At 37.3% G+C, this 13214-nt stretch overlaps 1 protein-coding gene across 8 annotated transcripts in view; it reads right to left on the reverse strand.

Annotated features, from left to right (window-relative positions):
* pfkpa (phosphofructokinase, platelet a) overlaps window positions 1-13214 on the reverse strand; it is a 28882-nt gene that overhangs the window by 8348 nt on the left and 7320 nt on the right. For 3 of the 8 annotated variants that reach the window (XR_013289737.1, XM_077554633.1, XM_077554637.1), the window contains exons 8-16: window positions 12887-12982; window positions 10398-10490; window positions 9282-9407; window positions 8420-8484; window positions 7936-8005; window positions 5913-6059; window positions 4983-5053; window positions 4783-4870; window positions 1155-1307 (exon numbers count right to left, since the gene is read on the reverse strand). Coding sequence is in view for 7 of the 8 variants with exons in the window: in XM_077554633.1 (XP_077410759.1) it covers window positions 1155-1307; window positions 4783-4870; window positions 4983-5053; window positions 5913-6059; window positions 7936-8005; window positions 8420-8484; window positions 9282-9407; window positions 10398-10490; window positions 12887-12982 (909 nt within the window). In the remaining variant the exon portion in view is untranslated. Of the gene's footprint in view, window positions 1-1154; window positions 1308-3318; window positions 3472-4782; window positions 4871-4982; window positions 5054-5912; window positions 6060-7935; window positions 8006-8419; window positions 8485-9281; window positions 9408-10397; window positions 10491-12462; window positions 12559-12886; window positions 12983-13214 lie in introns of all 8 variants that reach the window. The other 5 variants (XM_077554636.1, XM_077554639.1, XM_077554638.1 and 2 more) reach the window with 4 other exon arrangements.

Consider the following 13214-nt stretch of genomic DNA (forward strand, 5'->3'; position numbering starts at 1 on the left):
TAAACACAATGATTGAATTACAGTTGAAATGCAATACATATTTGGTTTGAATGAAGAGTCATAAATACAAAATAATGTATTAAGAATATTGCTTTCCATAAAATGAACAATAGAGAGACACTCTATTGAACATTTTTCAACAAGCATAAATGCAAATGTATTTGCGTCTTTAATTCACAAAAAAAAGGTATTTATTTTAAAAAGGGTATTTTTTGAACACATTGGATTTACATCACTGTGAGTGTGTGTCTTCAGTGATACAAAAAAATAACAGTATGAGACCCCTATTCCTAGATTGAGCAATTGGTGGTGTTATGTATTTTCTATGAACGACTCCAGGCTTCAGATTGGCTGAAACAAATAATGTGACAACTGACGGATGTAATTTTTTTTCATTAATTTTCAAATGTTATATTTTAATTCAAACTTGTGCATAAAAATCCCTCATTTCTAATTCAAAACAGTAAAATGTCAGGAATCAAAAGATTTGATGTTGATTGATGGTCTCTTCTGACGGTGTTCTAATACATTTGCTAAGTCATTCATTTAACACCTGACAGTGTGTCGAGTTCTAGCATTGCATGCACTGGGAAAGTCACATAATTTGCATCATCTTCTCATTATCTATACAAGGTAGGGATGTAACGATAATGGCAATATCGCGATATTAAAATTGTCACGAGATCGTGGTCGTCATGGAGCGATATTAAAAGCCGTACATCTATTGCGAAAAAGGCCAGGTTGTTTTCCATTTGTGCACTTTCAGCACCCTCTGCTGGTTAGTTTATTAGTGCAGTTTAATTTTAATTAGCCATGTTTTGGCCACCTATGTTCAAGACCCATGCTAATTGCCGGATGAGGTTGATGTTACCTGTACTATTTGAACTATAAATATGACCTCATCTAATTAGCACTCTAGTTAAAAAAAACACATGAAATCGCTCGTTTTTTTCTTTGTAGTCTTATTTTTTGTTCGACAGAAACCGCACCCACACAAGTTTATTTCTGTCACTGTTATGTACAAAAAAAAGTTGTTTTTTTTTCAATATGACCTTTTAATATTGGCAACCTCTCCACATCGTGATAATATCATATCGTGACAAATATCGTTACATCCCTAATACAAATTGATGCAAAGGATCCAACCGCCTTACCTCCACGATGGCATTGAGGGCCGTGTCCGCGCCAATACTTAGATCTGTACCCGGTACATTGTTACTTATGGTGGCAGGCAGCATACACATCGGGATGCAAAACTCCTCATAGGTAGCGCGTGCCTCATACAGCTGCAGCAGACTCTCAAGCGCCTGAAGCGGCAGCATTTAAATATGCGTTAGAGCCCCCCGAAGGAGGCACATCCCTCTGTTTTCGAGAGGGTATCTGCCCTTCCGGCTCTTCCCGTGTGATTGCCCCTTTAAGCACGATGTGAAAATGGACATGAACGAACAAAGATGGAGAATGGAATAATGTGGAAAGGATGAAGTAAAGGAGTTAGGAAAGGTGTCAAACGAGATGAAACGAGCATGACCAGTAAAGGGGAAGTCAACCTCAAAACATTTTTTGACCATAATATTATGTTCTAAGCAGCCCCACTAGTCTAAATGTGTTATTCTGTAATATTGTGTTAGTGGAATATGAGTTAAGCAGTAAAATCTCATGAGGCGGCCATTTTGCCGCTTGCTGTTACTGAAGATGTATGTATTGACAATTTTTTATTTAAATATTCTTCAAATATGTATATTTGTTTTCAAATTGAAGTACATGGTTTCAGAGGTGCCAAATCCAGGTCCAGAAAGTAAAAATCCTGCTAGTTTGGCGCTAGCCCCTGATGCTAGCTAGCTAGCTAGCTCCCTAAAAGGTAAACAATCACTATGGGAGCTTGCTAGGGAGCTAGCTAGCTAGCACTTGGGGCTAAAGCCAAACTGTGGCAGGGTTTTTACTTTCTGGACCTGGATTAGCCACCTCTGCATGGGTTCAGACTTGCCTCAAAGGTTCCAAACATTTTTTATTTGTAATTTTCAAGTTGATTCTTATTCAACCAGACTAGTCAACAATTTGTACTTACCATTGTATCACACATCTCGAGGTCAGTTTTCATTGAGATATCATGGGGCTCAATTATGGAATACAAATTCACAATTATTAATCAATTTTATGTCTCTATCTAAATATAAAATGAAAGTTATGGAAGTTTTAACGTCAAAGAGATTTGATGCTGCAGAAGCTTGACTGATTGTATATACAGTATTTAATATGTGTGCTGCTATGGAATTATTTTAGCTAAAAGTAGTAATTCAGTTATGTTGAAGATATGTTTGTTGAGGCCAGAGGTGGAAAATCCAGGTCCAGAAAGTAAAACCCCTGCCACAGTTTGGCTTTAGCCCGAGGTGCTAACTAGCTAGCTCCCTAGCTAGCTCCCATGGTGCTTGTTTACCTTGTAGCTAGCTCCCTAGCTAGCTCCCATGGTGCTTGTTCACCTTTCAGATACCTAGCTAGCTAGCATCAGGGGTTAAGGCCAAACTGCAGCAGGGTTTTTACTTTCGTAAATAAATAAACAAACAAGATGACATCAATGTTACTCAGGCCTCAGATAACAACCAATCACAGCGCAGCTTCAGAAAACAGGTGAGCTGTGATTGGCCGTCCCCTGAGCAACTGTGACGTCATCTTCAGTCGACAGCAAGGGGCAAAATATCCGCCCCGAGATGGATAAAAACGGCTGGATTTTGCTTCATAACTCTTATTCCACAAATGTAATATTAATCAGAACGTCATGTTTAGACTAGTGAGATCACATATAACATATTACTGTCAATTTATATTTAAGGTTGACTTCCACTTTAAGTCGATGGCCATACTGCTGTATAATAAGAGTGTAGACAAGGCAAGCTTTGATACATTCAGTGAAGGAGGGAAAAAGACATGAAAATGGCAGATGGTGACAACCCACATTATAACATTGATGGGAAATGTTTATGATGAAATTGAACAGATGTACTATACAATTGGTATTTAGCGTGTATTAGAGCCAAGGCAATATCATAGGCATGCTGTTAAGCCCCCATTCGGATGCAACTGCAGGAGTACCCAGTTCTGTAGCACTTGCACCATGCCTCCATGTTCCCACTGCACTACTTACCTTGCCTCAAAAGGAAAATAACATAATGTTCATCTTGCTCTCTTTGTCATGCTACAAAAAAAACTGTGGTTGTCAGAGGCTAACATTTTCTGACTGGGTTATTCTTCCAACAAGTGTGGAGAGTGCAAAGTGTATTTGTGTACTGCTCAGCTACTCTAGCTGCCAGGCCCTCGACTTACAGTAGTAATGGCATTCAGAGCTGTGTCAGCTCCAATGCTGAGGTCTGAGCCTGGTATATTGTTGGAGACCGTGGCCGGGACCATGATCATGGGCACACAGAACTCGTCATACTTCCCGCGCGCCGTTAACAACTCCAGCAGCGACAGGAAGGCCTGCAGGGCAGAGCCGAGTGCTTTAGTGTTTGCGCCGGGTGGCGCTATTATTGCCAGGTCGGGGGAGGGGGAGTGGGTGCTACTTGCCACAAGGAAGGGAAAAGACAAATGTGGAGGGTGCCAAGGGGAGGAGCCAAGCCTATCACGACGGAAAGCAGCGAAAAGACAGACACCTCTCTACATACTGTACATTTATGAGTCTCCATTACACATACACGCACACATCTGTACAAACAATGTACAATACTTGCATACATTTCAGTTAGAAAAAAGCAGATGACACTGATAGGATTGTATGAAATGAAATAAAAACTATAAATAACAAATTTGGTAACTGTTATTTTATACGACTATTAGTTCACTTCAAATTAAGTCCTATATGGAATGTTTGAAAAGCCATTATGAGCATGAATACAAAAAGACTGGAAAAGGGCTGATGAAGAAATCAATCAATTTGCATTTAGGGAAGTTAATGGTTACAAATAAGTAATAAATAACTAATCATCATTCAATTTAAAATGGATGGGGTTTGATACAAAAAAAATCTATTTGTGTAATATAATGATTAACTATTTAGATATACTGATAGAAATAAACATAAAATACTAAACTAAATTAAAAAAATATATATATTGTTTACATACAGTACATAGTGGTGGCTTGAGATACGAGTTCATTCAAAACACATGTATCTCAAATCATCTTTCCCGATTGATATAATAAACTCAATTTCCAGTCTTGCCCCTCCAAAAACAACAACAAAAAACGTAACCAAAAATAAATATAATGTGTATTTTAACGACAAGTAATGACATACAGTGATTAACTGTATTTGTCACACGTGCGGCTTTTCTGGCGTGCCAACCTTGGCTACTTGGGGGACGGCAAAAGACAGACAGATGGCTGTACAGTTTATTTAGACATCTAAATTATTTCCCCCCTCATCAGTACTATGCCTGTATTAATTAGTCTTTACAGAGGATAAATAATCTAGGACTGTGAGTACTGTTATATCGTCTGTCTACATGTGTTGCTGCGCGTTTGTGTTTAATCCATTGCTATTGAAAGGCTAAGCTATTAAAAGTGGATGTAACAATAAAACTTTTCATTATAAGTGTTTAAAAGCAACGGGAAAAAAATCAGCCAAAATACGGCTCATATCTCGAAAAACTTGCAAGTCCAGTCGCTCGTATTTCAAGGCACCACTCTAACTGTCATGGGAAATGATTGTCATACATTATATGCAATAATAATGTCATAATGAATAAGCAGCTGGTAAGTTGATGGGTACGAAGGGCGTTTGTAACATACCTCAAATCCACCAATCACCAGCAGTGCATTTATGTTGTGAGTTCGCATCTGCTCAGCAATTTTGCCAACATGCTTTGCGGGGAGTGTTCTATCAAGAAAAACATTTTTTTTTACAGACGTGATGTTTGCTGCAGTAATCAGTCATCGCAATTGAATCATTTGTTCCAATTTACATGCCCCGTCTTTACAGCTAGGCTTACCTTTTAGTTCCCAACAGAGATCCTCCCTGTCCTGTCCATCCTCCAACATCAGCCCATTTAATCTCCTTAATCTGAAAGCAAGACAGTCGCAACACGTGCTTGAACAAGTTACTTCTATGACTTTTGTCCTCCTGATTGCTGTCGTCCGTGGCATATAAAACATTTCCTCTTTGGGGTCACGGTGTTAAATGAAAAGGGATTTTTTTGCACACTTTCTTTTCCCCCCAAGGAGAGGTAGTGGACCTGTAGAGCGCTGAAGTAGAGAAATCTATTACTCCCTGCTGGTCTCATTTTCTTCGGGTCAATTGGAGCAGCCAGTTTTCAGATAGCACAAAGTGCACAGGGGATGTTTAACTAACCAGTGGTATTGGAGACAGTTTGGTGGAGATAAATGGCCACATTGTTCATTATGTGCTGGCCTTTGAATCAGCCCGAGTTGGCTGTCTAGAGAATTAAGGTTACTGATCGTGAAAAGGTCAGAACAGGATAGAAGAGGAGAGATGCGCAACCAGTTTTAACAGACAAAAAACAAAAAAAAAAGATTTACCAGATTACAGAGCAGATAAATAATCACTGTCTGGTTTTAACTGCTAACTTGGTTAAAATAAATCTAATGGTTTCCACAATTCACAGGATGTGTGCTATGCAACGGCAGTCGATATGTTATTCTATGACGCCCTCTATTGGACAAATAAAATATTTAGTTTAAAACAGTGGTTCTTAACCTTACTGAACATGTATTACGCTATACATGTGAACTCATATTTTACATATTCGTCTGGGGGAAAAACAATCTCTTGCATGTATCTAAATTACAGAGAATACAGATGGTATGCATTTATGTTTAAAGTTTGCTGATTAGATGGAGCTCTGTGTTCTAATGAGTGTGACTGTGAGCAAATAAATGCCCGGTTCCAGTACTTAACTTACCTGACCTTTGTAGAAGCCCTCAAACCCATCATTGACAGCAAACATTTTGTGCCCCTCCGAGATGCCCACCCTGACAGCTGAACGGACGGCCGCATTCATGCCTGCCGCAGGTGCGCCCACGTTCAACACCGCCACATTAAAATTGCTCTGTTGACATAAGAATCACACCAAAAAAAAAAGTATCATCAGAAACAAAACTGTTTTTTTAACTCATTCACTGCCATTGACGGCTATAAACGTCCAAAATTAATTTGTAACTATGCCTATTAGTTTAATTTGTTTTCCACTTTTGTTACAAGAGTATGAAAACCTAGACATTTTTTAAAAATCTTTTAAGAAAAATTTTTTAAGAAAAGATTATTAAAAATTAGGGGCGTCAGACGATTAAAATGTGTAATTTTAATCCCCCCCCCCCCCACACACACACACACACTTTTGTTAACAAGAGTATGAAAACCTAGACTTTTTTTTTTTAAATAACCTTTTTTTTTTTTCAAGAAAAGATTTTAAAAATTAAAAAGCGTCAGGCGATTAAATTATTAAAGATTAGGGGCGTCAGATGATTAAAATTTGTAATTTTAATTTTTTTCCCCCACTTTTGTTAACAAGAGTATGAAAACTTAGACATTTTGTTTAAATGTTTTTTTTAATTTTTTTTTAAGATAAGATTAATAAAAATTAGGGGCGTCAGGCGATTAAATTATTAAAGATTAGGGGCATCAGACGATTAAAATTTATAATTTTATTAATCGCATGACTTCAATAGTTAACTCACGATTAATCACATATTTTAGATCTGTTCTAAATGTACAATAATTTTCTATTAGGTTTTCATACTCTTGTTAACAAAAGTGAGAAAAAAAACATTTAAATAATAGAAATAGTTCAAACGAATTTTTGACGTCTATAGCCATCAATGGCAGTGAATGAGTTAAAAACTCGCCCTCGAACATTTGAAACGTAACATCTGGAGCTACGGTACGGGTTTGTTGAAGCAGTTAACCGCCAGGCACTACAGAAAGAATCAATACATGCGTCATGTTCTGCTCCAAGGTACACGCTCCAACTGCCTTGATCATTACCACAGACGCAGGAGTGCCCCTGATGGGAACGCCGCAGCGCGAGCCAGGCCGCGCTGTCTGCACACTTGACTGATTTTCTGTCCAGAGCTGCCTCCATAGCGAGGCATAGCAGGAGGCTGCAAAAGCCCACTGGGGAGTTCGGCACAGTCACGCCTCAGCATGGAGTAAAGATGTCTTAGATCACTGGAGGTGATATAAACGGGCTCTTCTTGCACTTTTTATCTAAAAAACATGCTTTAATTGCTGATTAAAAACATGTTAGTGTTTGTTTTTATTTGGGTTTGTAGCAGGGTTAATAGCAATGATAGTTTTGGAATTTTCATTTTAGTTAAGTTTTTATTTAGTTTTTTACATTTAGTTAGTTTGAATTCATTCTCAAGACGGTTCTGTTCATTTTTTTATTAGTTTTAGATATTTAAAAAAAAATTATAATTTTAGTTTCAATATTAGTATTAGTTTTTGAATATGTATTACCTGTGCGCTATATTTAATAAACATCATGGTAAAATGAAAAAAATAATGCAGCTTAATTAGGAGCGACGTCATCTGAAGGTGCTTTTCTTTTTTCTTTTTCTGAAGGTGCTTTTCTATTTGTTGCTGCTAGATGACGTCACTTCTGTGTGACACACTTTCAAACGTCCTAATTCCGGTTAAAATCAAAATAAATCTACTTAAAATCACATTTAAAATCATCTCCTAAGGCTCATGTATTAAATTATTTGCCAAAGACTAAAACAAAGTATATTTTGGATATAGTTATAGTTAGTTTTATAAGCATAAAATGTAGTTTGTTAGTTTTCATTTTTTTAAAACCATTTTGGTTTTTATTTTATTTCGTTAACGGAATTGTTTTTTTTTTCTTTAGTTTTTTCATCAACTAAAATAACCTTGGCTTGTATCAACAACTGCACTTCAGGTGAGGACAAACCGTTGAGACTTACAATCGGCAGTTCAGACTCCGGTTTACGATGAGCCAGCAATTTGTACGTCTTCAGGTTGTTCTCAAAACTCCTGCAGTAAAAATCAAATAAGAAGTTTCATTCCATCCATTTTCTATGCTATTAGCTTGTTCAGGGTCAAGGGAAATACGGAGCCTAATCTAGGCAACAAAGTGAAATATTTCACCCTGGAATGGTCAAGTCAATTGCAGGTCACATATCGACGCCTTCTTAAAATAATTGCCTAAGTCATTTTTTCAGAATGTTCAGGATTGGAAACACGCCATGAGATGATTTATGCAAAATAATTTTGTCCCCCCCCCCCAAAAAAAAGACTTGAGCAATTATTTAAAGAGGGTGTTCCTGAGTGGAAATGCAATACCAGTGATCTGAAGTTAAATGTATTTGTCTCCATTAGCTCGTAAATAGCAAACTACTATGTCTTGATCGGAAAGAAAGTGAAGAAATATCAGAAGAGTTCTCTTACCTGCCACGGAGCTTAACTGCTTCTTCAAACTTTTTTTCATCCATTGCCTTCTGCACCTCTTGAGTCTAAGGAGAAAAAGAGAAAAGATTTTGAATCATAGTTGAAATGTATTATGAATACAGGTGAAAAAAATATTTATGATAGTTAGATTTTATTTCATTTTGAGGTTTGTTTTTTAAATTGAGTTACTTTTAAATAGTTTTTAGGGCGGTTCTGATTTCAAATGTTCTGGTTAATATGATATATTATTTAATTTAATTAATATATTAACATTTTCTTCTCCCCACTCCCTTTCAGGCAAAATCATTTTTTTCTCTATTTTTTTCTGTTCTCATTATGAGACTACAGAATGTTTCAACTGTAAGTTTTTGCCTGAAAAAAATAAATGAAATGAATATTGAAATAAATATACCTAAAATCACAAAATCAACCCCAAAGGCTCATGTACAGTATTGCAATAATTACCAAAGACTAAAACAAAGGACATTTTTGCTATGATTATAGTTAGTTTTGTAGTCTTTTTTTTTTTAATGCATTTTCGTTTTTATTTTATTTCGTTAACGAAAATGTTTTTGGAATTTTACTTTGTTATTCCGTTAGGTTTCATTAACTAAAATAGCTTTGCTCCCCAACAAACAAATGACTAAAAATCTAACGAATGCATTAATCCAAATGTTTTATTTACACATTTCAAAGGTACTACATATCAAGAAATATAATGTAATAACACACACAAAAAATAAATCTAACTTTTGTTTCTCGGCACATCACCGCACTCAATGTGTTTCGTCATCATTGTCGAATGTGCAGTCATATGCGCAATTAATACTTGTTCTCGCCGCCAGTCTAATCCAGTACCTACCATCTGTACACATTCCATCAGAGGCAAGCGCACTGATTGGTTACCGCATAGAGACACCACACAGGCTGGCGTATTGGCTGTGGTCTCCAGCAGGGCAAGAACAGCCTCCACGCCCATTCGGCTGGCCTGCATGAACAGACAATCAACAGCTTAATAACACTTCAATTGCATTGTTTCTAATTATTATTATTGTGGCCAAAGGTTCGCAGTTACTATTATTGACTGGAAAAAAAAAAAGTTGCTGCAGAAGTTCAGAAATAACCAAAGGGTCAATTTTTTGTATAAATTAGGGGTGACAAAATGAGTGCATTAATTTTGAGTTAATTTAAAATTCCTTTAACAACACAATTTTTTAAACGTGCGATTAATGGGGGGAATTCCAGTCGCAATGTAGCAGACAGGTGCACATCAAAATTTAGTTAGCAGTATTAAATGTAATAATAATGCATATATTTGTGGAAACCGGGGTCAAGTTGTATTTTACAATTTAAAAAATGTGCAGAATTTCACAAGCTACTTAATGTTAAAGATTAGATAGCTTTTAATATGGAAAGAAAAACACACTGAGCTGTCACCAACGTCTTACAAATGCAATTATGCCATCTAGTGGCAGATAAATTACCAACACAAATCAATATCACACTCATTTTCTTTACAGTGCAGTACATCTTTTTTTTTTAAAACCTAATTTAATTAATCACTATGAAATTACTATAGCAATGACTAAAAGATGCAGAGATATTTCTATTAGTTAAAAAAAAAATTCCCCCACTTTTGTGTTAACAAGATTATGAAAACGTTTTCAAGAGTCATGTCAATCAAATGTAATCACCTGACACTCCTAGTATATATAAAACAAGATTTATTTATTTCTTCTGTTAAGGTCTTCCTCTTTCTTAGTCTCGCATACTCTGTTAATCTGTTTAAATCTGTCTTAATCTGTGCAACCTGAGGCTACGTCCCCTCACACGCACTTGGATTAAATAGATAATGCCCTGTTGAGTGTTGAGACTGTGACTCTTCAAGAAGGAGTTTCAAGAAAAGGTGAACATGAGTTTGAGCAGTAATTGATGGTTGAGTTGAGTATATAACAAGTTACTGATGCAGTGACCGTACCAGGATGCGATCAAACGCTGAAGGGGTTCCTCCTCGCTGCACGTGCCCCAGGATTGTCACTCGCGTGTCAAAACCCAAACATTTGACAACAAGCTGGAGGTATAAAATGCAGAAATTAAGCTGTAATCGCCAAAATACGAATTCCTGAAATGTCATATGCTAATAAAATGTGTAAAAATGGTACTTAAAAATCTTTATAACTAGGGATGTAACGATTCACTCAAACCCGAATCTATTTGATTCAATTTATTTATTTTTTTACAAAATGACTCCTTTGATAACCAAGATATTTTTATTTTAACATATACATTTTGTCTGTGATATAAACAATAACTTTTGGTAACTTTATGTATAAAAAAAAACAACTCAAAATTTAACTAAGAATTTTGACTGCATTTTAGACTTGTTATCAGCGCTTTGCGGTTAAAGATGTGGTCTTTAGTTGTGTTTGTAAACAACCAATTCAAAACTGGCTCCTCCCATGGCTCCACCCCCATTCTTCTCGTCAACGTTGCGCCTGACTTCAGCGACACGCCCCCCTGCTCTGTGATTGGCTGGAGGGGTAAACATAGACTTTCCGCCCACAAACAATACAGGCTGGGGTGGTGGTGGATGATGACGAAATCACCACCACACATTAACAGAAACCCAGAGGTGTTGATTGAGAAGGATTGCATGTGTATTCATTCAGTGTTTAAGAAGTGTTTATTTCTGAGTGAAAATTAAAGACCTCACTTTTAAGGTTAATATTCTGCGCTTGCAATATGTTCTCAGCTTTGTGCAGCTAGATGATAGTATGGAGAATGAAGCTCCAGAAGCTTTGTTGAGGATTCGTGTAGATTTTTTTTTACTATATTACTTTACAAGGAGGCTTGTCCTTAAACTTCTTTTAATCTTCTAAAATGTTTTGCAATACTTGTTTATGTCTTTATGGATTCTGATTTTAAATTATGGAAAGAGGTGGGGGGTGATAAGTTTAGTTTTTTTCTGCCCCATCTCAAACTTGCATCTTGTGTTTTTTTTCCCTTTCCTTTGTTATGTTTTTGTTGCTGTGCTTGTTTGAGACGAATCAAATCAAAATCAAATGACAGACTAAACAGATATCTGTTCAACAAGTGTAACAACGAGGCCCTCTAGTGGACTAGTAGGACACTACATCAACTACACGTATTTCACCGCAAGTGTAATTCATTTAGGCCACAGGCGATAAACACACAGACGAAAAAGTGTCTCATTAAGTAAACGATGAGCCACTTACAAAACTTAAAACATTAAACCGATTACTTACAAAGATCTAACCAAGTTTTTATTGGTGCCTACGAAGACCCGCCAAACAATACCGGATATCCGCATAACGTGCCCGGACCCCAAAAGGGTCCGGTTAGAAGCGACGAAAAACTGCGCAAGGTAAGAGTTAACATGGCGTTGTGAATCGATGCTTTTATTTTATAAATTGATGCGTATTCTAAGCAGTTTACATCGATATTAAAACGGTTTTCGTTACATCCCTATTTATCTTTTAACAGTAAAATAAGCAATCCGTAATTCATTATGCAACAACTCAAACACGGGCACTCAACAGAATTCGATAAAAAATAAAATTTAAAAAAGCTGAAGAGAAGGGGAAACAGCAAAGCACAAGCAAGCCATTCACATTTTTCAGTCATTTTAGTCATGTGCAGGGCGTGGGGTGCAAGGACTTGAACTCCACATCAAACTGGAAACACATTTGGATGCTGTACACAACAATAAGAGTGCAGGGTCAGGGCTAAATTCTACAGAATCAAAACAAAAAGCCAACAATAACGTGGATAGTTGTTTTGCGTAAACGACGCTACATTTTACAAGTGCTCAGTGGTGTCTTAAGAGTGATGTTAGCAGCTGCCATAGTAGCAGCAGTATCAGTAGTGAAGGGGGCCTTACCCTACGAGGGTGTCGGATAGAGCATTACAGAAACACAGCGACAAAGTCAAAGCCACATGAGGGCAGCAACAAAGTAGTAGAGGTCACATAGGAGGCAGTCGGAGGTCAAGCGGTGGAACGCGCCACACTGTACTGTACTTACATCCTTAATGCACTCAGTAGTAATTGCCTTGTTGTTACGGTCAATCGCCCCTTCGGCTACTATTATGATATTCAGCCTTTTCATCCCTGCTCGATTCTACAGGTGTGACGGAGAGACAGCATGACAGAAAAAGTGTGAATGTGGCTGTGACGTGGGCTTTCAGAAGCACGGGAACCGGACAGGAAGTTGTTTTGTTCGCTATGGCAGCTTAAATGTGTGCAGAGCTTGTTTGCTCATTCTCGTTAGCAATATCCTGCCTTACTTGCTGCTTTGCCATCATATTATTGCAGCTTGGTCAAACAGCATCGCGTACACAAGAAGATATTGATGCCATTTATCATGGCACACAATGTCTCTCCGCTGATTTCCACCAGTCAAGGCTCCATGCTTCTGGCTTCCCCTTTCTTTGCATGAATGTACTCACATCCTTGACAATACTAGATGTTATGGGCTTCCCGTGCCTATCAATGGATCCCTCTGCCACTATGATTATATTCAGCCTTGTGCCCCTGGAACGGGTCTGGATCACAACAACAATATCATTTCTCCAAAAGAAGAAAATGCATTGAAACACTGAGAAAAGTGCATTTTAACGACTGGAATAGGTTGTGATTGGAAAATGAAGCTTCATGAAGCACTTTTCGATATTTTTTACCCCTGTAGATGGTTCTCTTGGTTTCAATATATAGGCCAGTGGAATGCGAATTGTTGACATTTCCACTGCATCTTGAAATTTTGATTTTAGCCATCTA

The sequence above is a fragment of the Vanacampus margaritifer genome, chromosome 20 (assembly GCF_051991255.1).
Source record: "Vanacampus margaritifer isolate UIUO_Vmar chromosome 20, RoL_Vmar_1.0, whole genome shotgun sequence".
In the NCBI taxonomy this organism is placed as follows: domain Eukaryota; kingdom Metazoa; phylum Chordata; class Actinopteri; order Syngnathiformes; family Syngnathidae; genus Vanacampus; species Vanacampus margaritifer.